The sequence below is a fragment of the Dipodomys ordii genome, unplaced genomic scaffold (genome assembly GCF_000151885.1).
Source record: "Dipodomys ordii isolate 6190 unplaced genomic scaffold, Dord_2.0 Scaffold45, whole genome shotgun sequence".
NCBI classification, from domain to species: Eukaryota; Metazoa; Chordata; class Mammalia; order Rodentia; family Heteromyidae; genus Dipodomys; species Dipodomys ordii.
This window is the reverse complement of record NW_012267261.1, coordinates 9,713,647-9,739,878: the sequence shown is the minus strand read 5'-3', so window position 1 is coordinate 9,739,878 and position 26,232 is coordinate 9,713,647. Positions and strand designations below refer to the sequence as shown.

The 26,232-nt window shown below is 41.5% G+C and overlaps 1 protein-coding gene across 4 annotated transcripts in view; it reads left to right on the top strand.

Annotated features, from left to right (window-relative positions):
* Positions 1-26,232, top strand: part of Kalrn (kalirin, RhoGEF kinase) — a 531,501-nt gene that overhangs the window by 357,248 nt on the left and 148,021 nt on the right. For all 4 annotated transcript variants that reach the window (XM_013019466.1, XM_013019467.1, XM_013019468.1 and 1 more), the window contains exons 28-33: positions 213-305; positions 4,807-4,918; positions 7,277-7,467; positions 7,912-8,013; positions 9,631-9,773; positions 13,294-13,396. In XM_013019466.1, the coding sequence (XP_012874920.1) occupies positions 213-305; positions 4,807-4,918; positions 7,277-7,467; positions 7,912-8,013; positions 9,631-9,773; positions 13,294-13,396 (744 nt within the window). The remainder of the gene's footprint in view (positions 1-212; positions 306-4,806; positions 4,919-7,276; positions 7,468-7,911; positions 8,014-9,630; positions 9,774-13,293; positions 13,397-26,232) is intronic.

Here is a 26,232-nt window from a genome sequence, read left to right as displayed (position 1 = left end):
GCTTGGAGTGTATGTCCTTTCTCCTGTATAGTATCAGCTTTCTTTCCCCTTCTGTCTCTTATTTCTCTTTCCGTCCTCTTTGCCTTAACCAAGAATACTTCCTCACACATATTTAACTTTTTTTTTCTTTCTCCTCTTAGCCCTGCCTACCTCCTTCCAGAATACATACCTCCTCCTCTGTGCCTCATTGTGCCCTGTTTTCATCCCTGTAGGAGATTCAACAGCGGCATGGTCTGGCCAACTCCATCTCTTCCTATCTAATTAAGCCAGTCCAGAGGATCACCAAGTACCAACTGCTCCTGAAGGTACCTGTCATCTCCTTCCAACTCCCTCTTTCTCATTACTGACCTGGGAAAGGGAGTCCCAACTTTCCTACCCAAAGACTTTCTACCTAAAGCAGAGCTTGAGGTGAGCCTACCTGGAATTACTGCCTCCAGACTGCATAGCTCATCCCATGGAATATCAGATGCTTGTCTGAGGCTATAAAGAATGGAAACTGGAACAGTTATAAGTTATGACTACTTTTCACTCCCACCCACTATATTATATACTTCTCGTGGTTGTCACCTCAAGCACTGGTTGGCTCTCAGGAGCTTTTCTTTTCCCCTCTCCTGAGCAGGGCTTTTGATGGAATCAAGGGTCAGGGACTTAAAGACAGTGTCAGTTCACCTGGGTAGTAGAGGCCAGGGTGGCACCTACCATTGCCTAATCTCAATGTCTGTCAGGACCACATGGTTACTGGGGGAAATAGTCAAAGGAAACGTAGAAATCACAATGGTATCTGTATATAAGGGCTCTGTATGTTAGGGGTTCTTCTAGAGCCAACCAAGTGATTGGATTTTCTTTCAAAATCTTTTCTTTAAAAGTTAAATCGCTGAATTATGTAAAACATGAAATAATTTGAGATTATCCTTCATATATAAGGATATACTGAGACTAAAAACCTGGCATCTCCACAGAAAGCCAAGCAAGTTGATATTATAGAAAGATAGATATTAATATGTCCATGCTTATTCCCAAAGTATAATAAAAGTGGAGTTTTTCCTCTTTGGGGATACTCTGCTGATGCAAAAGATAAAAGAATAATTAGAGAACATGGTAAAAGTAGTACATTTTCGGAGCAAAGTGATGAAGTTGAGCTCATGTTTCAAAATGTCTGTGGAATCCTACATATTCTGACTCACTCAACCTGAAAGCCAGTCTGGTTTCTAATCTAGATCTCTAGTTATACTGGGGTCTTTCCCTGTTCCAGCCCCTGAGCTCCCTCACTCTCAGGGAGAAACGCTGCTGTAGAAGAATAAGGACAACAGTGAGGTGGAGGTTCAGAAAACTTATGCTTAGTTCTTCCATTTTCTGGGTTAGGGAGCAGAGGTCCAGGCACCATCCTTCTGCTTCTGCCTCCTTCCTGCCAACCTTCTCCTTTTTCATCTCTCAGCCTGCAGCCACTCCATACTTAGAATGATTGAGAGCACTACAATGGGATGTCACGCCTTTATTTATACTAGCCTTTATTAAGACTAGTGTGAGAAATGACAATGTGCAGAACATGTCAGCTGTTTGGACAGAATTGCTTTTGCTTCTTTGTTTTTAAACAAAGTTTTTCCACTCTGAGATCCTGATAAGCTCTGGGGGTCACAGGGAGGAATATTCTTTCTTGGTCTTTAAGCCACAGGTGCTTTAGCCTTTCTCTGGCTCAGTCAGGTTACTTAGGATTGATCCTGCTTAGCCTGCATTTCTGTGAGTAATTACTTTTTCTTTCCCCATCCCACTTAATGCTTGACTCTCCTAAATATTTTTCCTTGTGCTAATAGACTCTTTTTTTTAGAATTGATTTTTATGGGGTTTAATTTATATATCTTAAAGCTTTTACAGGAATTGATGGGGTTGTGAATTTAAAAAGAAAAAAAAATACTGACAGATACAACCACGCATGCCAGTGTCTTAGAATCAATTAAGATGCATGCTAAGAGAAATACAGATTTTTTTCCTTCTTGTATTTATAATTCCAGGGGGCTGAAGTCCCCTAGGATGAATTTTGTGATACAGAAAGGGACAGAAGTTGGGGCTGGAATGGGCCACCCGGGGTTTGGCTTGAGGCAGCTGGAGGGGTGGCTGTGGCATTTCATCTGGAACTGAGTATTTCCTGAAGAGGCTCTTGTTGTGCAGGTACTGTGGACAGATAAAATAGCAGGGATTTTATTATAGAGAGGCCATAAAATATTGGATGGGGGAGGAAAATAATTTTGGCCTCTTTAAAATGTGCTAGTGGCAGAGTGCCTGCTGATTAAAAGAAAAATAGTTTGCTGAGCTTTTACTATAAATAAATTTTGTGGGATTTATTTTCACCTTAAAGTCAGTTTGATTCCAAATAAATTGATAGTTAATTGTCAGTATCCTCTGGGGCTCATCACTTAGGTACAGCATGAACATAGAAGCTGCATGTCAGTTACAGTGTTCGATATTCTGCTTATAAATCTACTATAGCTGTCCTTTGGATCCTAAATTAAATATGGTACCTTCTCCTTATCATAAACTAGAGCAAGAATCCAAAGAGAATTTATTAGCCCTTCTGGTAGATTGGTGAACTCAACTAAATTGCTTTGGGGGAATTAAACTAATTGGTGTTTGCTGTTGCAAATTGAAGCATATTTCTTGTTTCTGAGCTCTGCCACATTCATACCTTTGACAATGTTTGGGAGAGTAAAAATTAAGCAAAGGATGGAAGCTTTGGAGAGCTTCAGGTTGACTGAAGTAAGCACAGCTTTCTAAATAAGGGAAACCTTGTGCCAACTAGAACCAAGGATAGTGAGAACTACAACTTTCCAAACATATCCCAACATATTTCCAACATATCCCAGAGAGTTCACCTCTTCCTGGGCACCCAAAGTGTTGTTCATATGGAATGTATCCAAGATAATACATGAAAGTCCAAATACTAGAATTTCATTTCAGATTCACACTAATCAGATATTTCACCACGTATAAAGATTTACAAATAATCCCAAGGCAAAAAGTAATCCTGGAAAGTCCAGGACCACCAATGTAGCTCCAAGTTCTTTTGGCAGCATCAGAATGTGCTCTGGACAAGATAACACACAAGATTTCCAAATGTGAGCTGCATAGTATCATTTACCCTGAATTTAATTAGAGAATTGCATAGTTTATCTGAACTTTCCAGAGATTCATGAACCTAAAGCCACAAATTCCAGGTTTGTTTACTATCAGAAGTCCTAGACAGACAGAACATATCTCATTAAGAGCATTCCATAGATAAGTAATCCTCTGGTTTGCAAATGCCATTAGATCTCTCTCAGGAAACCTGCTGTTAACATGTTTATAAAACTTGATCTGACAAACTTTTCTTTCCTAGAAGTGTGCCCCCACCCAACCAGCCTTCCCTTTCCCCTGCAAAGAGAGAGTATTCATTGCAGATTATTGTTGTCTCAGCTGGGTCAAAAGGAGCAGTAACCCCCATAGGAAAAATGAAAAACCAGTACTCTTCTTCTAGTTTGGGCAAAAGAAACATTCCAGGCCAAACTCTGGTAGCTCATGCCCATAATATTAGCTACTTAGGAGGCTGAGATCTGAAGATCGAAGTTCAAAGCCAGCCCAGGCAGGAAAGTCATAAGTGGAGGTCTGGCTCAATTGGTATAGAATACCAGCCTTGAGTAAAAAGAGCTCAGAGAGAGTACCTTGGCTCCCAGATCAAGCCCCAGTTCTGGTGTGTATGTGTGTGCACACATGCCCCAGTACTGGTATGTGTGTGTTCACACACACAACACACACACACACACACACATTCCAAATTATTTTATGATTCCTAAGATAGTTGGAGATGCTCTTTTCCCTATTAACTAGATGTTGCATTTGGGGGGGAGTGTATTTTGATCACTGAGACCCAGGTCAAGAGACAAAAGGGAGTGAATAAGACCCTTGGTTCCCCAGAAAATAAGGGAGGAAATTTCAGTGAATAGGGCTGTGGAGCAGGCAGCTCAAATAGTGTACAAAGTGCTATGCTTGCTTTCAAAACTATATTCCATCTCCTCTTAGCCTCTTTGAGATATATAACCTGGGAGAAGTAAGTCATCTCTCTTCCTCCCAGTGTTCAATTATAATACTGAAAGGATTTATCTAGAATTCACCTACTGGATCCAGGTTAGAACTTCTGACCCACATGACACAAAAATCTCTTATAAGTCTGAAATGCAATAAGCCTATAATGTTACTAACTTCAGATTGCTTCAAACAGGATGGAAGTCAACCTTCATGCAGAAGAGGCTTGTAGATAAAATGGTATTAGCTGTGGGTATGTAGAGATACATGAGTGCTGCATAGAACACCCTTTGTGTTCTCTTTTTCTCTTTACTTCCATCATTGTGATTCAGCATTTCATCTTTGCTTCTCCAGGAGCATTGTCCTCTCTAGGAAGGCAGTACAGTGACAGAGAGTACCCTAGCTGCTGGCTGAAAGATCCTACCATTTGGGAGTTGGGTTGGATTGCCTTCATTTGGACTAGATAGGACTGAGGAGAAGAAGAAAAATATTAAAATATTAAATTAAAATATTAAATAAAAATTAATATAAAAATTTAATTAAATTAAAATTTAATTAAAAATTAAGATAAAATATTAAATTCTTTAGCAATAACATACCCTCCCACACACACACACCTCACTTTCCTTATAGTCCCAAGAGAGTTGTTACAGGGAATAAAGCTGCTGTATAATTTTCTTTCTGTCTTAGATGATGGACGTGTTGGGAAGCTAGAGGAAATTATCTTAATTGTGTCTGGATTTTTGCCCCCAGGAACTTTTAACTTGCTGTGAAGAAGGGAAAGGGGAACTCAAGGATGGCCTGGAAGTGATGCTCAGTGTTCCCAAGAAAGCCAATGATGCCATGCATGTCAGCATGCTGGAAGGTAGCTGTCCTTCCAGTCCTCCATTTCTAAAACCAAGGAGCTTACATCCTGGGAGGGAAGTGGTATGAAGTCGGGCAGGGGCATTGCCAGAAGAAAGGAGAAGCAGCAGGTTGTTAGACAGATCCTTCTAGACCTGTGAAAGTAATACTATGGATCAGCTTAGCTAAAACACCTGCCTGTAAGTGTACTAGGCCTAAACCATCAAACCTGTATGGACCCTTTTTGCCCACTAAATAGTCCAGGATAAGTCCATGAACCTTAGCCCACAGTAATTTTGTTTAACAACATAGCATTTGCTTTGATTTTGTCATCAGAATGGGTAGAAATTCTACATATTCTACATATACAAATTCTACATATATACACCATTTATGTGTTTGTGTATAGTACTGAAGAGTGAACCCAGGGCCTCAAGCATGTTAAGCAAAAACTGAGCTACATCTGTATCTGTCCCTTTTTTGTTTAAGACAGAGTCTTGCTAAGCTGCCCGGGTTAACCTCACACTTACACACCTGCTGTGTAGCAAGAATTACAGGCATGTACCATTGTTCCCAACTTCTTTTAAAATATTCAGGAACAAGCCTGGCACTGGTGACTCACACCTGTAATTCTACTTGCACAGGAGGCTAAGATCTAAGAATCATGTTGCTAAGCCAGCCTGGGCAGAAATGCCTGTGAGACTCTTATCTCCAATTAACCAGAAAAAGCAGGAAGTGGAGCTGTGGCACAAGTGATAGAACACCAGCCTTGAGCAAAAAATAAAATAAATCCAATCAAGAACAGGAGGCCCTGAGTTTAAACTCCAGTACTTATACAAATAAATACAAAATATGAAATAATAAAATATGTATAAACATATTTAATATGTTTACCAGTGTATCCATTTTAACAATACACTTCAGTGACATTCAGTATATTCATATTCTTGTACATCCAGCCTTTTTTCCTTCCTGGAAGGCTAGGAAAGCCCAGCCAGAAAACTCTAATGGGATTTTAGTCCACTGGAACTATGTTCTGAGGATACAGAATCTTTGTAGATCAAGGCTCAAAACAAAAAAAGTCTTGACATTGTGAACAGATGGGCAGAACAACCAGACTGAGGTGAACTTTGATTCATACACTAAGACTTAACCTTCCAGTCTGAGCATGGGAACATGTAGGCTGTTCCTCTTCTGGGCTCCATCCCACCATGCCACAGCATAACCACCACTACCATTTAAGAGTCAATGTTGGCTAGGCACTCATACATACAACCCTAGCAACTCAGGAGGCTAAGATCTGAGGATCTTGGTTCAGAGCCACCCTAGGCAGACAAAACTGAAGACTTTTATCTTCAGTTAACTGGAGAAAAAAAAAAGAAAAGTGAGCCAGAATGGACACATGGCTCAAATTTCAATGCCAACTATGAACAACAACATCACCAATAACAAAAGGTGAGAACTTGAGGCTCTGAGTTCAAGCACACACATACAAGAAAAAGCTAATATGGCCTCAGTACTTCCAGGACTACCTTAAGCACAGGAAGTCCAAGTTATCAGAGCAATAGAACCCTAGTTATCTGTAGTAGACTAAGCACTAGTTGTCTGAAAATACAGGTCCCAGTTTCTCCACTCCTTTCTTCTCTGTCTGCATCTGGCCCCCATACCAGGATGTCTCTACAAAAACCCTTCTCTTCAGTCTGTTTGTGTCCTATAGTCAGATCAAGCTACTCCAGGTATGTGGGGCAGCAGCATCTGGGAGTTGCTCAGGAATGCAAATTCATGGACTAACTCAACATTTTCTGAATCAGTCTATCAAAAGGAATAGGAGAGGAACACACACACACCTAAGTCCAAGAACCTTTTTGAAGGCTTAAAGTGGTATAAATATAAATTATTGAAAGCTTTTCACAACATTCTACAGGAGCAACCAAAGAAAAGAGTACTTGGAATAGAATATAAGAATCAAAGCAACAACAAAGAAAGCAGAGCCAAGGACACTCCATCAGATAGTATTGTCCTCAGTTCCTCCAAGTTAATAAGAGTGGGAGCAATAGAGAAAGAAAGTATATTAGGATTTGCCTTTGTAGGAGGTCCTAGATCCTTCTCACAGTGAGGGTGGGTGGAGGGGAGGCCATATGGATCTAAGACTGCTTATCTACACAGGAGACAGGATACTGTGACTGGCAAGTGGGGGAGATAATAATTCCAATTCTATAGACAGACATGACTGTGTCAGTGTCTGAGAAACCAAAGCCTTGTGGGACCTATAGTCTAATAGTTAGGGACACCTTTCTCCAAGGGAGTATGGAACACAACCCCTCATCCCTGGTGTGGCGGTAGAGAAACTCTCTACAGAGTGGACATGGGTGTTTTTCAGGGTTCGATGAGAACTTGGATGTTCAAGGGGAGTTGATCCTCCAGGATGCCTTTCAAGTCTGGGACCCGAAGTCACTGATCCGGAAGGGGCGGGACAGACACCTATTCCTCTTTGAGATTTCGCTCGTTTTTAGCAAGGAGATCAAAGACTCCTCAGGACACACGAAATACGTTTACAAGAACAAGCTACTGGTAGGTGGGACAGACAGGGGTAGGACAACACTCCCTGCTTTCATAGAACCGGTGCCCACGGGCAGGAAGGGATCTGGACGTGTGCAGTTCATCTCTTCCCCTGCCACCACTCCAAAACCTCCTCGACAAATGTCACTGTTCCTACCTGGAAAAGCTGTCACCCTCACTGCCCACTTCAACATCTTAGAGTTCACAGTTCTTCTTTCTATGTGTTTTTTAGCACCTCCCTCTTCACTATCCCTCCCTGTACCTGCTAATCGGCATGTGCCTGTCAGTCCTTTCATCCTGGGTAGATGAAGGAAATATCCAGTCTGTTGAAGTTTGATTGACAGAAGCCCCTCCCTCGGTCCTCTCCTCTTTGTTGCCTTTCCCTTCCCGCCCCAGCCCTAAGTTTCCCCACTGCCCTTCCCTTCCCCGCCTCTCACAGGCATTTCCTGTCTACAGACCTCAGAGCTGGGTGTGACCGAGCATGTAGAAGGCGACCCCTGCAAATTCGCCTTGTGGTCCGGGCGCACCCCATCCTCAGACAATAAAACAGTGCTCAAAGTAAGTACCACTGCTCTGCATTGGACCCAAGATCTCAGTTGGGGAGGGGGAGCAGATGGATTTGGGCATGTGACACCTTTAAGTTAGGGCATGGAGGCCACAGAATCACGTAGCCTCACCAGGGAATGGCAATATCACATAGGTATTGAGAAGGAAAAGTCATCACTGAGGTAGACCCAAACCCTCAAAGCACATGTTCTCCTCTCCTTGAGTCCATAGAGGAAGGCAGACAGTGACTGGTCTATTGACTGTCAACAAAGCCTACCTATGTTCTGGCCATATGTCCCCTAAAATGGTTTGCATAATAACTTGACCTTAAAAAAAAAGACCTTGTATTTTGCTCCACATAATTCAATACATTTTCCTAATTGCCCTCCATGTATAAGATATTCTGTCCAGTGCTCTGGGGACAGCTATGTATTAGACATGGACATTATTCTCAAGAAACTCAAGTTCCAGGTACCCTTATTTAAAAAAAAAAAAAAACATTAGCCAGGGGACTCAGCATGATCATTTCAGCTGTCAAAGCATGGCCTGGGCCTTCAGTCCCTGCTCTGGTAATAGTAGCCTCACTGAGTAGGGATGCAATAGGTGGAGCTCCTACCATCATTTGCTTGTCAGAGAAGCACCCATCACCAAGACCAGTTGATCCATCCCAGCAAAAATTCATACTTGTTCACCATGAATTGCCAACGTAGCTGCTACCTGTCACAAGGCAGAATTACCTGCAAAAATATCCAGGAAATAACCCGTTTTCACTGTGTTTGATGTTGGTGTAATTTGGGGAGGGGAAGGGAAAAAACAAATTATTTAAATAGGGTTGCAGGTGGACCCATTGCAGCAATGAGATGTACAAGTCATTATGTCGAAAAATGAACTTTACAACTTTGGAGGGGGGAGCAGGGAGATGTGGGGGAGGGCAGAGATGGTAAGGGGAAACAAAGGAGGAGGCAACAATGCTTGATAAGAAATGTACTCATTACCTTGCTCATGTAATTGTAACCCCTCTATACGGTATTTTCACAGTAAAAAAAAAAAAACTTATTAATAATAAAAAAAAATCCAGGAAGACAAGGAATGATAACAATGCCTCTAGGTTTAGTAGCTGAAATTCCAGGACCGACTCCTAACCAGCATTCACTATGTAGCCATGGTAGGTGTTGAACATCCTACTATATATCCATACTGGCTGGTAAACAGCTGTTGTCTCTGAATACCACCTCCTCCCCTCCAGTCTCCACCAGACCTTATGAAGATCTAGAACTCCAGTGTTTTTCTGGGGCCCAACAGAGGCCTCTGGTTATTACTCTAGTCCTAGAGCAAACAATCAGGATACATCAGTGCCTTATAGGTTGTAAAGTATTTTAAAAATTCTCCCTGTCTCAAGGGTGAATTATCAAGTCTACATTGAGTTTTAAACTCATAGCCCTGCTCTAGGAGTTGACGAAACATGTCCCTGGGATTGAAGAGTCACAAGTACAAAGTAAGAAAATAATTCCCCAAACATTTGGTATCCCTGAAAATAAGAGCTGGGGCCTGTGGGAGGAGGATTAAGAACGGTTTTTGATAGGGTGACAGAAGCTGAGCTTCTCAATCTTTCTCCCTGTGGCACTCCAGGCCTCCAACATTGAAACCAAGCAGGAGTGGATCAAGAACATTCGAGAAGTGATTCAAGAAAGGATCATTCACCTGAAAGGAGCTTTGAAGGAGCCAATTCAGCTCCCCAAAACACCAGCCAAACTGAGGAACAATAGTAAGAGGTAACCAGCATCTCTCCCTCCAGCACTGCCACTGCCTGTAGGAGTGGGAACGGGGTGATCCTTGGCTTCTGAGATGGGGAAGAGGGGAATGCTGTATAACTTATGATACTTTACCTCATCTTTAAGCACCTCACCAGTGACTGCCAATGAATGTGATTGGGCTTCACTGAGCCCTTCTTATTTGATAAGCATTCTGCTAGGTGCTACAAGAAGGATAAAGATTGGATCCATTCCTTCAAGAACCTTCTAACAGCTGTGTCCCATCATGGAGTATTTAGACAAAAACAAGTACTAGCCACAGGGAGGATAAATGCTATTAGAATTCATAGGAGGAACTTTAGACAGCCTTTTTGAGAAAGGCCAGGAAAACCTTTGGGAAGGTGCTAAGCCATAGGTAAATAGGTATCTGCACTGGTCAAAGATGGTGGAGGCTTTGTATAAGGAATGGGCTGGCATCAATCCTGTCACTCTTACTACAACCCCATGGAGAACTCACCTTCATTCACCCTCAATAAGCAATGTCATCAGAGAAAAGAAGACTTTTTCTTGAATCTCTCGGGAATCTCTGAATCCCAGTGTCCTCAAAATCTGCAGATGCTTTTTTTTTTTCTTTCCTTTTTTGGTTGTGGGGCTTGAACTCAGAGCCTAAGCATTGTACACTAAGCTTTGTGCTCAAGGTTAGCACTCTACAAGTTTGAGCCACAGCTCCATTTTCAGTTTGGGGATGGTTAATTGGAGATAAGAATGTCATAGACTTGCCTGCCCAGACTGGCTTTGAACCATGATCCTCAGATCTCAGCCTCCTGAGTAGCCAAGATTATAGGCATGAGTCACTATCACCCTGCCTACAGATTACTTTTTTTTTTTTGTCAGTCTCAAGGCTTGAACTCTGGGCCTGGGCACTGTCTCTCAGCTCTTCAGCTCAAGGCAAGTGCCTTACCACTTGAGCCACAGTGCTACTTCCAGTTTTCTGTGATTAATTTGAGATAAGAGTCTCTCAGACTTTCCTGCCTGGGCTGGCTTTGACCCACAATCCTCAGATCTCAGTCTCCTGAGTAGCTAGGGTTATAGGCATGAGCCGCCAGTACCTGGCTTACAGATGACTTCTTATGTATTTCCTTCTCAAGTCCCATGTGATATCTTCACTTCCAATGACTACACTGGAAGATTTCTCAAATGAAAGCCTACCGCCCCCCCCCCACACACAGAGGCTTCCTCATAAGCATTTTGCAGAAAAATAATACAGCAGAGAAAAGGTTTTTTTGAATGTTTGTTATCCAGGAGAGCAGGTTCTCCTCTCCTCCCCTCTTCACAAATGAATAAATCAGAGGATTTAGTTGACCTTTTGGTCAAGACAGCAAGCCACAGCACTGGTTCTAAGTGAGATGGTGGCCAAAGAAGGATGTAACTAAAATAGAGAGGCCGCCCCAGGGCAAAAGCCTCAAGACTCTTCTGGCCAGGACAAGGTTACTTCCTAACTAGATTAGAGGAGGGATCATTTTGACTTAATATACTATGTCCAGAGTCTAGAATTTGAGTAGACTTACTTTAGCACTGGAGACAGACCTTGCTCCAGAAGATTGAAAGACATGGTTATAAAGTGGGGGGATTACCCAGAACCACAGTGAGAGAAAAACTTAGGTGAGGTTGGTAGGAGTTATTCTGTGAAATAATCCCTTCTTTCTAGAGTCAGAAAGTTGGAGTTTTTCTCAAACTTAGAAAAGATATGTCTTAGGAAATAATTCCCACCTTCACTCTGCCCTCTACCTTTTTTTTTATTCTTGATGGGAGGAGGGTAATCCTTGCAGACTGCAAAATATAGCCTGTTCTTCCATTAGCTTGATTCCTGTGATAAGGGGACAGAGTTTACGGAGGAGTCAATTGGCTTGGAGAATGCCACCTACACTGCTGGATGGGCTCTCATAACTCCCGGAACTGGCTCCATTTGAAGTAGACCAGAAGGGCCCACAATAGACCAGAACAGCAGGAAGCAGAAAGTACAGCTGGGGGAAGGGGGGGGGGAGGTGGCAATGGCCCAGACAATCCAAAACAACAGATGATCTAAAAGTCTTTTATTTTTGGTTTTGCAATGCGTCACGTAATTTCTTTTTATAGCAGATTTTCCTTCCTATAAATGTGTGGCTTATGTAATTAAAATAAATTGGCATTTCCCAAGCCCACAAGCAGTGGAAAGAGAGCAACCAACTTAGAAATGTTCTGCACGGAAGAAACTATTTTTTCCAATGAATGGACACTGTGTATGTACACAAGCACACACCTGGATACCTGCATATACAAGCATGGCCACATACACATATACTAGATTCTAATTGTTTAGACTCTGTGAGAAAGAGTCATGTGGCATTTTGCCTATGGGTAAAATTCATAGGCATCCAGTTCCAATGTCCCCAGTGATTCTACTTCTACACAAACAACGGTAAGGGAGTGACTTCCATAAAAGGTCCATTGGAAGGGCTGTGGTTTTCTCTCCTAATTTCTACAACCCCATGTTTTCCTTGACACAGACTAGTCAGCAGTTCTAAGACATCCACTCCCTCTGAAGCCCAGTTCTGGGATCAGTGCAGAATTGCAGCATAGTTGAAACTTAAAGCTGAAACTTGAAATAAGTATGGATAGCACAGCTGCTTGGGGCAGGGCCCAGGAAAAGGGTCCAAATGTCAATTGCACCCTCAGGAGTTTGTCTTATTAGATGCCCAGGAGCAGAACTGGCTCAAACAGTGATGCTGAAATATGTGCTGTTTCCAGCCTGTGAGAAAATGGCTTGCCTTCTGTGTTGATAAGAAATCATGACAAAAAAGCATGGAACCAATAAGACTTGCCAAAGGAAAGCAATAGACTCCTTCATACCTAGCGGTTGAGAATCCAAAATCAAGAACTTCCCAAAGATAATATTCCCTAGAGAAAGTTTCCTTCCCCATTTGCTTGAACAGAAGAAGGCAAAAACTTATCTTAGCCAGGCTCAGTTTCAGGTGCCTATAACCTCAGCTATTTTAGGAGGCTGAGGCAGGAGGAAGATTTGAGCTCAGAAACTCTAGGCCAGCCTGAGCAACAGAGCAAGACTTCTGTCTCAAAAGAAGAGAAGTATCCATTCCAGTTTCTTTGTACACCAGTTACGAACCAAACCTCATCCTAGTATAGCAGGCAAAAAATATTTGAGTACCTTAAACTCTGAGCTTATTCAAAAGACCCTATGAGCTGGACAGAAGTCTCCTAAACCCATTCCAAGTTTTATAACCCCTCTCTGAAGTATGGGCCAGAGGAGTCATAGGATCATTTTGTATTCAGTTGTCAACATAGAGATTTTGTGTTTACTAAATGCAAGAGATAAAATTGTTGAAAAATTACATAGGGCTGTTCCACTTACCAGGATAAATTTAGACAAATCCCTGCTAGAAATGCTGAGGCACCGCTTTGCCAACCCAGCCAGATCCTTGTGTACTGTAAACCCACAGTGGTTCCCCCCACCCCCACCCCTGTTCTCTTTCTCTTCTTCCTGCAGGGATGGAGTAGAGGATGTTGACAGCCAAGGGGATGGGAGCAGCCAGCCAGACACCATCTCCATTGCTTCTAGGACCTCCCAGAACACAGTGGACAGTGACAAGGTAGGACAGAGTCCCAACCTTACCCCCAACCCCAATAAAAACTTCTTGTTGACTTAACCAGCCCTCAGAATTTCTCCTGCTCTGGAACCATCCCGCAGCAACCAACTGTCTCATTGTGCCAGCAAAGAGGGGAAAGAACAAAGCTGGCCTTCCATGTTGGGGAAATCTCAGAGTGCACGGATGAATAGTGAGAGAAGTGAGGTTTCTGAGATGCCCTTCCTGGGCTGCTTGAATTGCTCTGCCTTCTAGGAGGACAACCTCAGAGAAGTTGAGATTGGTACTGTTTCCTGAGACCCCAGTGACTCTGACTGGCTCCCACTTAACCATTATTTTATTGAGACAATCTCTACATTTGCCCAAGATCAATGATTCTGAATATTGCCACAAATATGTTGGTTGATAGGGGCTTCTTACCCAAAAAGACTAGTGAATATATAATGCCTTCCTCTGGCCAGGTCACTGGGATTCAGTTCCTGGTGGACAGGAGAACCAGGAAATGGTGTGTGAAAGACGTAGGTAACATGTAAGAAAGCCTAGTCCCTTGTTCTCCCACGCATCTTCAGCAAGTTAGGAGAAGCACAGAACAGAGACTGCAAAGATTCCCTACATTGAGCTCAAGCTGTGTGAGGATACCACCACTGGACTTCACAGCAGATGGAAGGGAGGGTCTGAGTCCCAATCCACTCACATTGCATCCAGACAATTGGAGTTGACCTCATGTTAGTTGCACATAAGTGATTTTGTTGATGAAGTTATACATTTCCAAAGATTATTTGGCCTTAATTTATCTAGGCCTAGTACTTTAGCCTATTCCTTCAGCCTCGGGTATCAGGTATGTCCTTGTTCATTTTAATTTTCTAGCTTAAAAGTATTCTCAAAGATGATCTTGATTTGATATAATTTTTCATATATCCCAAATCTACTGAGATTATGGCCTCCAAACACACTTATTATATTAGGCTAGTGCTCAAGGACATTCAAGGTCATTCTACCTGAGAGCTGTGTTCAAGTTTTTAAGCCATATTTGACTATCAGAGTGGATGGAAAACTAGTTTCTAGCAGACAGAGAAAACTTATTTCTATACTTTCCTGTCTCTTCTGCTCTATTGTCTGGCAATATAACTGGAATTTCTTTCAAGTGTTCATGGGTGGTGAGTCAAGTATGGTGTTGCCCATGTTCAGACATAGACTGTTAGTTCCATGGTCCAGGGAAATTATCCTGCTGATCCATCTCCCCAGCAGCCCTCACTCACACAGAGCCTTATGCCAGGGTCATTTGTCTTATGGAGACATCTGCACAGCTCTCTTTTCTTTTGGCAAGGTAAGTGAGGCTTCAGATCAGAACAATTCTGACAGTAAGAGTTTCACTCAGTAGGATTTCCTGATGCTTAGGGTTTTCCTTTTCATAAGAAAACTGAGTCTCAGAGAAAGTGAGTACTACCCACAAGAAAATTGTAATGGTTAGTGGAAAAGCAGGAACCAGAACCCCAGGCCTCCTGTTGGACTGCCATGCCTTCTCCTCACTCTAGATGTCAAACATTGAACTCTTAAGGCTGAGGTTAATGCAGCTGATCAGTCTGTCTGTATCTATTCCACAAAAACATCAGCCACATATTTGTATAAAGCCCTTGACATGTGCCAAGCTCTGTGCTGGATATTGTAGAGAGCTGTGGACTATTTGTTCAATGTGAACCCCTATTTGTGTAATTTCTTGTTTCTTGTCTGTCTCTATAGCCAGGCCATTGGTCCCTGGTCCTTGCCAAGGGCTGTGTCTGTTCTGTTTCACTGCTGTGCTCCTGGCATGTTGGCATGTAGCATAGTAAAGGCTCAGGAGACTTTGGGAAGTAAATGAATAGAGGGTCCATAGGACCAGGTATGAGGGAACTTCAGGATTAAAAAGCAGCTTAATCCAGTATTCTAGAAGCATCCCAACATCTGTTTTTAAAGATGCTAAAGAAACTTAGAAACTCTCTTATCTCTAAGCGAGAAAGCATTACTAAGCTGTAGTGCCTGGCCCGGTGGGGGCCTAGGCTCTCAGCATTATTAGCCTTGGGAGACATGGACAGAAGATGGGGAAATGATGAGAAATTCTATGTTCTGTATGAAACTAGAAAATCACTTAGAAACAGTTACCCACAGTTACCCTTTCAAAATAAAACAGAGAGAGCCTGTCAATTTCTCTCCTAACATCCAGCACTGATGACAGGATAGCCATGTGTCCTGTGACCTGCACCTCCCTTCACCAGTGAAGTCATTTGTTGCTATCTTGAAATCATAGACATTATCAACAGGATCAGATTCTCCCTGTCTGCATAGGAGCTCAGAGAACTCTGCTTTTCAAGTAACCACATGGGCAAACTCTGTAGTAGAGAGAGATAACAGTGTGGACTGATCATACTGCAGAAGGGAAAACAAGAGAGTTGTGGAAGAGGATCAGGCAGAGACACCTCCCAGAAATCAGTCTCTAACAATGGATTTCTTTAAAAGTAGCCTGGTCTTCCTCCTCTAATAAAGAAGAATGATAGCAGTGTGGCTCTGTTAGGCTGATTAATATGAAGAATGTACCATTGACTGTCCTTAAAGGCCTGGGTACCCCCCCTCAGAAGCTGTGTTCTGTATTCTACAGCATGAGGGAAGGAGTTTGGCCATGACTGGATTCAAACCTGAACTCTGGTATCTCAGTTACTGCTCCTGTTTCCCTATCTGTAAAACCAGAGTAATGACCCACCATCTCATGGTCATTGGGAAGACTAAGAATATGTTTACTTGGTAACTGTTGAACAGTTAGACTGTTAACTATGAGAATGTTAGCCTTTTTTTTGTCCCTTAGAAGAAGCAAAGGTTTTAGTGTTATCAATGAGAAAGCCATGTTTCCACAGATTCTGAGATGTTCAAATTCCTGAGAGAGTTCTGATTTCTGGCTTTATCTTGAATAGTCCTGATGTTAGACCTAAAATGGTATAGCTCCGTTTGACCTCTGTAAAATAGAACAACTTGTCTCCCCTCTCCGTCTGATAGCCTAGAATCTCAGACATATATTTGTTGTTAGCATTGACTCGTTTATCCAGCATTGATTTCATGTACAGAGTATATTACATTTGGTGAGTGATAGCCTCTAAAGTGTTAAGTATTCAGAGACACTTGTCCTGCCTTTAGATTAAGCTAGATGTCCTCAGTTATCCCCGCTGTTCTTTATATTAGTCTTCATGCCCTTCCATTTCCTGGTTGCCTTTCTCTTGCTTCCCCCAGGGTATAACTTCTGCATAAAATGGAGTGTCTAGAAGGGCATGTAATATGTACATGTGTGTACAGCAACCTGATCTAGAGCTGTTGTGTTCAGAATGGTGTGTCATGTTTAATAGGGATGTCCAGTACTGACTCACAAAAGCACCAAATCTTTTTCATGGCTTAATCTTACTTGCCAGATGATCCAAGTATAGTACCACTTTATATCTATTAGATTTCCTCTTTGTGGTCCCAGCCTAGCATTCCAGCATGATCTGAATAGAAATTATTTGATCCAACATGTTAGCTACAGCTCCACAAGAATATTACTGGATAACAGAACCCTCTATGCCTTCATTCAGGATTAAGGACAGAAGACCAATATGAAACCCCCTTTCTCATTTTTCACCCAGGGCTTGACACTGGGAAAATAGCTTGTCTAATTCTTTAAGTTTTTGAGATATCAGAGGGGCTGAAGCTTACAGCTGAGTCTTAAGCCATAGGTTCTAACTTGGTGAAGAAGCAATCTAATATTCATAATTCTGCATCAAGCTCTAACAGAGCCAGTATGGGTGCCTTAGTAGGAAAATGCCAATCATAGACTTTTTTCCAGAGTTGTTTTGTTTAATCTTCAAATATCTCTCCATGGTCAGGTTCTTGTCTGCTCTATGTGCAGCTGTAGCTTTCTTGAAGGCAAATGGCTAGTCTGAAACACTCCTTGTTCTATCCAGAAATGTGTTCTAGCTACACTTAAGAGGATAATCATCTATACTCGTTTGCCTTCAATAATGGGGCTTCCCAACTTCACATTTATATCCAAATTTATAGAACTCTAGTCAAGCATGGCTGAATAATGAGCTGGAAGCAGGGAAGAACCTTGTCATTTGACATGATAGATGTCTGCCAGATCACTTCCATCTGATGATAGAAAAGCAGCCATCTGCCATGTGATTGGCTTGGCGCATAGGGTGGGCATGATGGAGACATTTAATAAATGTTTATTATCCTAGGAGAACTAGTCTCTATCCAGAATTACTGAGTTTCTAGACGTGTCCAGGCCTGCTAGCTGCTAGAGAGGAAAATTGGAATGAAATTGAGTTGTGGATGCTGTTCTCAAGGGAAGAACATGGCTGAAACATCCCGGGAATGTATGTGTGATTTGAATGAGGAATATCAGTAATAAGCTAATGTGACCTGAAGATACAGGATGGGCTGGCAAAGCTGATATACTAAAGAGGCAGGGAAATGCCTATGGAAACCTGGAGGTTTGAGGATTTGAATTGTCAAATCTATATAGTGAATCATGATCAACGTTTTTTTACTTATTGTGAAGGAAGGCTCAAGTTAGAGGCAAATTCAAAAAATGACTAAAATAAATATAAATGACTAAACATGGTACCTTTAGCAACAGGTGGACCAGCCACTGGGAATGTACAACACAACAGGACATAGGTGCAAGCATGGGACTCAGAGGGTCAACTGGTGCATTGGTGAAGTTGTAGCTGCTGAAATTTGGGCCTTAGTGAGGACCTAGCCCCTGCATTGAAGCTTCGGTGAGGATGAAGACTCTACATTGGTACAGTGATGTGGGACCTAACCCTTCCATTGGGATGGTCCCACCCTCTTCACTCATGCATTGTATCAAGACCCAAACTAGTCTATGGCAGGTACCCTTTTCTGCACTGGGAATGAAACAGAGAGGGAGACAAGGCCCCACCATCCTCCAGCTTAACATCCTTGTGGGTAGAAAAGGGAAGCATCTAGAAAGAGAATAGCTGACAATAACATCAAAACTAAAAAGCATTCTTGTTTTTTTAAAGTAGATGTAAGATATTATTTCTCCGGAGGACTGGTGTGAATAAAGTTTCTGTCCCCCCACACATATGATCTGTATGATCTATTGGAGGTGTGCTGGAGGGAAAGCAAGACCCCATGGGGAAGGAGCAAAAGCAGATGTGTGTGAGGTTGCAGCTGGAGTCCAGGTCAGGCCATTCCCTTCTGGAGCTGTGTAGTAGGAACATACTACTGTCTAGCATTGAGGGGGAGAGGCCTGATTTTTCATGTCAGCTGTGAGCACAAGAGCTATGGGTACACTGATAGGAAAAGAGTCTAGGTGGGGTGCCAAGCATTGGCTCTAAGGAGAAAGGGGATGCAACAGTAGGGGGCAGTCTTGAGACCAAGACTGGATCCAGTGTCAACTGGCTCCTGACCTTGAGTAGTCGTGTCATTTCACTCCTCCACCTCCTGATTGGGTTTTGAGATCCTGACTGAAACTGGGGCCCAGGGATTCTGTAAGAAAACAGTCAATATGCTCTATGGAGATTTAAGGGACTGTATACAATGATGTTCCACTGAAGAGAAAGGCAAACTTCTAGAAATATGGAGATTCAGCATTGTGCTAATGAAATCTAGGCTCATACCAGGTGATACATTTCACTTGATAGGTTCTTCAGAAATATCAAGATACCCAGTTAGGTTGGGGTCTCTAGTCTGTTGTGACCTCTGTCTTGGTGAGCTGTGCGCCCTGACCAGCCATTCCAGCTACTGGTGACCAGCCATTAAAGGTGCACCTGATGCAAGTATTCAGGTATTCCTCATCTTAGTAGACTGCTATTTCTACTTCAAAATTTTAACCACAAAATAAAATTTGTTGGGTATTTTTTTAGTTTTCTCAATAATTTCATAACTAGACTTGAAAATAATGGGGTCCTAGGGGGAGTTGTTTTATTGCTTTTGTTGTTGTTGAGTTTTTTGCCACGCCTGGGATCTGGGCACTTCATGAGCCTCTTTGTGCTCAAGGCTAGTGTTCTACCACTTGAGCCACAGCACCACTTCCAGCTTTTTCTTTTGAATAGTTTATTGGAGACAGGAGTCTCATGGACTTTTCTGCCCCAGCTGGCTTTGAACTGTTATCTTTAGATCTCAGCCTCCTGAGTAGCTAGGATCATAGCCATGAGCCACTGGTACTAGCTGAAAATATTTTTCCCAATACAGTTTTCTTGTTACTCTTGTTTGAAGCAGACAGATGATTGGAGAAGAGGAGAATGCAACAGTGGGCATCAGAGGAGCCTAAGTCCCTCAGAACAACTAAAGTTCCCTCTCTCTAGCTGCTCTGCCACAGAAATACAACGCTGTCATTTCCTCAGGGACATCCAACTCAGCATATAGGCTGGCTTTTTAGAGCCTATTGGTAGAGTGTGAGAACAAGTTCTCTTATGAATGAACATTTACTTACATGAGTGCCTGACTTCTGGCTGCTGCACATCACCAAAGGGTATGAAGTCCATTCCACTGTTAATTACAATCTGAGGTCATCAAGCAAAATCTGGTGGCATTTTCATACTCAGCATTCTCATTTATATTCTATACCTTGAAAACCACCTGGAGAAACCCATCATTAAAGTTGCCAATCATCTGGAAACAAATAAGTTTCATAAACTACAATAGCCGGGGAGGATTTGCTGGCAAGTTGCAGGAAGCTACAGAAATGCTATCAAAAAGCCTGAGCGCTTGGAAATGAATAAAATATCTTTGTTCTAGGTGATGATACTAGATATCTGTGCCAGGAATAAGGATGTAAAGGTGATCTGCCCACAGAATAGATAACAGGGGAAAGCTGCAGGTGTGCCCTGATTTGACTTAGAGTACCTTAGAGTTTGGAATCCTAGAATAAAGTGAAGAAAGCAGGCCTAGAGACTGTCCAGCTCTCTTCCTTGATCCTGTTTGAAAGGAAGAAAGTAAACTTGGCACAGATGAATCATGCCTGTAATCCTAGCTATTCAGGAGGCTGAGATCTGAGGATTAAGATTCAAAAACCTGTCTAGGCAGAAAAGTCCATATGACTCTTTTCTCTATTTAGCCAGAAGTTTAGCTGTGACTCAAGTGATAGAGTGCCAGCCTTGAGCAAAAATGCTAAGGGACTAAGGGGCAGTGCCCGTACCTTTAGTTTTGGCCTCAGTGCTAGCACAGAAAGAAAGGAGAGAGAGACAGAGACAGAGAGAGAGACAGAGGCAAAGAGAGACAGAGAGACAGAGAGAGAACAAAGTATCTTACTCACAGCCAAAAGCCAGTTTAGTGAGTGGCTTCCTGCTCAAGCCAACTTAGTTCCCTTGCCTGTTAAATCAGATTAAAAACAATACTACTGTAGCAACCTTGATAGGTCAGCTTCTGACAACAAAAGACAAACCCCTTTTCCAGCTGCCTCTCTGTACCATGCCCACCCTGTGCCTGTGAACGCATAGTGACCCACAGTACATTGCAGCATGGTTCTATAGCCCAGTCCAGTATCTCTGGGGCCAACATGTGACCAGTTTCAATGCCTATCACACACTCCCTGTAACCAAGTACTTGTGACTCACGTCATGGCCTTGGTGGGGGTGTGATTCTGCCCCAGAGTCTGCCAGCCTCCCAAGCAAATTCCAATGGGCTCTGAACACTTGGCAGTGATTACCCGGATGCGCCAAGGCTGATCCCTGCCTGGGAGGAACAATTTCCTAGAGCCCTGCTACAGCTGGACATCTAACTGAAATCCTATCATTGTTAAAAATTTTGGTGGAAGAAGAAAGCAAATCTGAGAGCAAACTAAGGTGGGTGGCATGGTGACCATCCAAGACAAACAAGACCCAAGTGAGTACCTCTGCCTGACAGGCTTTGCCAGGATGCGGGTGATGTAATGGAGGGAGGGAGGGAAGGAGAGTGAGGGGCGGTGGAGGGGCTAGGGCGTGAACAGAAACGTGGCTGCTTTCAGGTCAAGGCTGCTTTCAAGGTTGCTTTTGGGTTTTTTTTTAATTGTGAAAATACCGTCTGATATTTTAGAATATCAGAAACACACAAACCTTTTGGCATATCACTTACCCTTTTCATCTTTAGTGTCTGTAAAACAGATAAGAAGTTATTTTAATACAGAACCAAATGAATCCAGGTTGTCAAAGCAGATGATGTTGAATATTGTTCTTCAGAATTTGAATCTGGAAGGAATAGGAGTGATGTCAGGGGTATAGCACCTAGAGGTCAGGCTTTTCCCACAGTCAGGAACATTTGCTCCTGTAGAAACTTTAAGCAAAAAAGATGCCAGCAGCAACATGTAGAACAAAGACACTAATGGTAGACAGTGGCCAGTGGCTTTGAGATCTGGTTTGGCTAAGCAGGAACCCCTTGACCTGAATGATGTATGGTAGGAAACATGGCACAGATTACTTGTGGCTACAATGCAGAGTTGTGGAGACACACCTGGTGAGCTGACAGGTGAGCAAATATTACCCTTTTTTGTGCCAGTCCTAGGACTTGAACTCAGGACCTGGACACTGTCCCTTAGCTTTTTCAGTCAAGGCTGGCATTCTACCATTGAAATCAAGCTCTACTTCTGCTTTTTGTTGGTTAATAGGAGTGTCTTGGACTTTACTGCCTGGGCAGTAAAGTTGTTTCTAACAGCAGTTCTCAGATCTCAACCTCCCGAGTAGCTAGGATTATAATCAAGTGCCACCAGTACCTGGCAATTACCCTGATTCTTAACTTTGAACTTGATTGAAAATTCTTACTTGATCTTACTTCCCTGGCAATTAGTGCACTTCTTCACTTCTGATGGCTTCTGAAACATGTCAGGAGCAGTCTGGTAGATGGATAATGGGGATGGCCTGACTTGGGGGCTTTGTGTTGTTGGAGTGAGAAGCTGGGCTTTGCTAAGAAAGCGAATGCGAATGCCCTCATGGTAACCTCCTCTGAGGAACCACAGTGACCACATGAGTTTTGGAACAAGCCTCTATAGCTCTTCTTTTTTAGAAAAGTACAAGAAGAAGATGCAAACTAACCTATGACAGTCCTACTTTCAACTAGACCCATGGCCCACTACTAACAGGTCTTCTAATTCTTCTTCTACCTTGTTCTATGTGACCATGGCTGTGGTGGTACTAGAGCAATCTTTCTGTGTACCAGCAATACTAATTTTCACCACATCCTGCTTTTTATTGGTTGAGATGAGATCTCATAAACTTTTTGCCTGGACTGACCTCTAACCATAGTCTTTCCATCTCTGCCTTCTGAGTGGATGGGATTACAGGCATGAGCTACCAGTACCTGGCCTGAATTCACTCTTTCATTCTTTCATTTCATTTCACTCTTTCATTTCATATTGAAAATCACTGAGATTCAGGATATATAAAAATAATTGCTGTCCTTGCTCATAGGCTTTACTTTACCCCCAAGTGTCTGTATGTGCTAATAGGGTGGCTTTCTACATACATGTCACATGTGTTGATGAAACAAGACAGTTGTACTTAGTACTTCCTCTGTGCCAGTTGCTATACAAGTCAGAGAAGTCGCAGATATGAGATACCTACTTACTGCACAATATGCCAGAGAGATACCCACTTTGAAAGACAAATTTGGTCTGGGAACCAGGCTACACCAAAAGTAAAATCTGAGCTTGACCTTGAGATTCATCTTCTTTTCTATTCTTCTTCTTTGTATCAATTTTGGCCCCAAAATAGCTACTCTAATCATGGACGATACGTTAGAGCACTGCCCATGAGACATCTGAATCAAAACAGTATTTTCTTTTTATGTAGAATTATATCATTAAAAAAAAAAGATGATTAGCTCTGTGCTTGGGAACTATTGAGAAGTTTCTTTGGCAGCATTACCAAAATCTTCATATTCTTCCACTTGCTCATCTAATTAAATCATTTACCGTCAAGGGTTTTTTTTAATGAATTTTGGAAGCACTGATATACACACTACAAAAATGTAGACATCCTTCTATAGTGATATTCTTTAAAATATTCTTTAAAAAACAAAAGCTTTCAGACTTATTTTTTTAAAAATTGAACAAGTAGCATGCAAGGAAGTATTGCTTTATAATTTGGGTGTAATGAATCTGCATAATTATTTCATAATAGGGCAAGAAGTGTTTCAATTTTGTTGGTATCTGCCAGGTCAAATACAGTACCATAATTTATTTAAATTTGACTTTGTTGATGGGAATATTGAATGTTTCCAATCTGTTGCCATTACTAACAAGGTTATAATTAGTATTTTTGTACAGACATCATTTTTCATACTTGGAAGTATATTGACAGAATAACAAGATAACTTCCTACAGTGAAAAATACTGCATCAGAGGAATATGCATTTTTAAATTTGGATATATGTCAAATAACTGTAGGTATTATACCAAATGTATACTCCTCGCCTGAGTATGTGAGTCCCCGTTTCCTCACAAACTTGCAATCTAATATTTCATCAATATTTTAAATCTTTAACTGACTTTAGATACTTTAAAAATCATCTTTATTCATTTTTGTTCTGGTATGTTTTTAATTGTAAGTCTTGTCTATTCTTAATGCTTTAAAATTATATTTTTATTACTTTTAAGTAGTTGTACAAAGGAGTTACGATTCAACAAATCAGTTTATGAATACACTACATCTTGACTGATGTCACCTCTTTGTCATTCTCCCTCATCCCTCTTAACCCCCAACTCTTCTCAGTTTTAACTGCCCCATTGCAATTATATTATTTACTTTCATATTCATTGAAATGTACAGTATTGAATCCATATGGCATGAGCTGTTGTGATTTTGTTATTTATAAACTAATTTGTATGGATAAAATGCATTCCTAATTATAAATATCTGACTCACATTAAACCTTAAAAGTTTTTCAACTTATAAAAAAAATATTTGGCAATACACACAAAAACCAAGCTAATTCAGTAAGTATCACGTAACATCAGGCAGCCCATGAAATAGAGCAGTGTTTATTTTCTGAAATCTGCTCGGTGCCTTCCCTGCTGTGCTTCTCCCTCAGGAAAGACTACACTTTTGATGTTTATCATGACCTTAGTTTATAATTCTACTTTCTATGTGTGTTTAAAAATATAATTTCAGTTTGGCTGTTTTATGGGACTAAAATCATACCAGATATATTCTTTTGTGTCTTGCTTCTGTCCCTTAACATGCATTTCCATGGAATTCATGCATGCCGGTGTATGCAAGATAGCTCAGTGGTTTTCACTGTTGTAGAATATCCAAGCATGTGACTATAGGGTTGGGGCTATTTTGGACAAGGCTGATTCTGAATATTCTGATGTCCCCATCTATATCATTGGGCAGATACAATTCAGTTTCTCTGGGTGTCAAATTGGAAGTGGAACTGCTAGATAATAGGCGTTAACTACAGCCTCAGTTTCCTTAGAGGGTCAACTATTTTTCAAAGTGCTGGAACAAAATTTACCCCCCCCCCCACTAATATACATAGTGTTTCCATTTTATATCTTCATCAATGTTAGAATTTTTTCAAATCTGGTAGGTTGGTAATTTGCATTTCTCTGATTAATAATGGGTTCACATACCTTTTTTAATCATTATACATATATCAGTTGTATAAAGGGAGTTTATAAAAAAGAGAGTAAAGGGAGTTTCCTTGTGACACTTTTATACATGTGTACAATGTATCTATGTTCTCTGTCACTCTCCTTATCCCACGCCCCCTTCTTAAAACAATTTCAATAGGTTTCATTGTTCAGTTTTCATACATACAAATCAACTATGTTGATAATATTCATTTGTTACCCTTTTCATTAGCCCACCTGCATCCTGCTGGTACCACCCTTCCATCATAGGCTATTTTGATTCCCAATCATTCATCATTTTTATTGTGTCTTAAAGGCACAGTTAATTGCACCAAGGCATTTCAGATGTGTATATATTGCGTTTAGTTCAGAATAACCAACCTTGTCTACTACTTTGTTTTAAATTTTATTGTAAATGTGATACACAGAGGAGTTACAGTTACATAAGTCAGGGAATGAGTACATTCCTTTTTGAACAGTGTTACTCCCTCTCTCATTTTCTCCCACTTTCTCCCCTCTTGACCTTCCTCTCCCCCCAAGTTGTAAAGTTCATTCCCAACATAGTATCTAGTGAATATCACTGACTACCACTTTCTTTCCTGCCTCCCCACTATTGATCAATAGCTTTCATTGAGCTTCCTTCTACACTCTTCATACACAGTTGCACTGTATTTCCAAATTATTTACCCATCTTTACCCTTTCCCTTGTAATACCTTTCCTTATCCTTCTAGACCTGTGAATTTTCCCTGAAAATAGTGTCCCTGCCAACCTTTTTACTTATGCATCTCAGCAGTTGTTTTGTATATTTTATTCCTTGCCAGAAGTTCATATTAGTCTTCTGGGTATTAGTCCTTCGTTGGTTAGATATATAAATACCTGTTTTTACTCTGTGGCTACTGTTTTTACTCACTGTTTTGCATCTTGTTTTGTTTTTGTTTTTTGCCAGTCCTGGGGCTTGAACTCAGGACCTGGGTACTGTCCTTGAGCTTCTTGTGCTAAGGCTAGCACTCTGCCACTTGAGGAACAGCTCTACTTCCAGCTTTTTCTGTTTATGTAGTACTAAGGAATTGAACCCAGGAATTCATGCATTCTACCACTAAGCTACATTCCCAGCCCCTGTTTTGCATCTTGACAAACATATAATTTGATTTTTGGAGATGACACATTTATAAGATACTCATGAATGTGACATAGGCATTATTTTTTAAATTTTTATTTTATTGTAAAGATGCTGTACAGAGGGGTTACATTACATGAGTACAG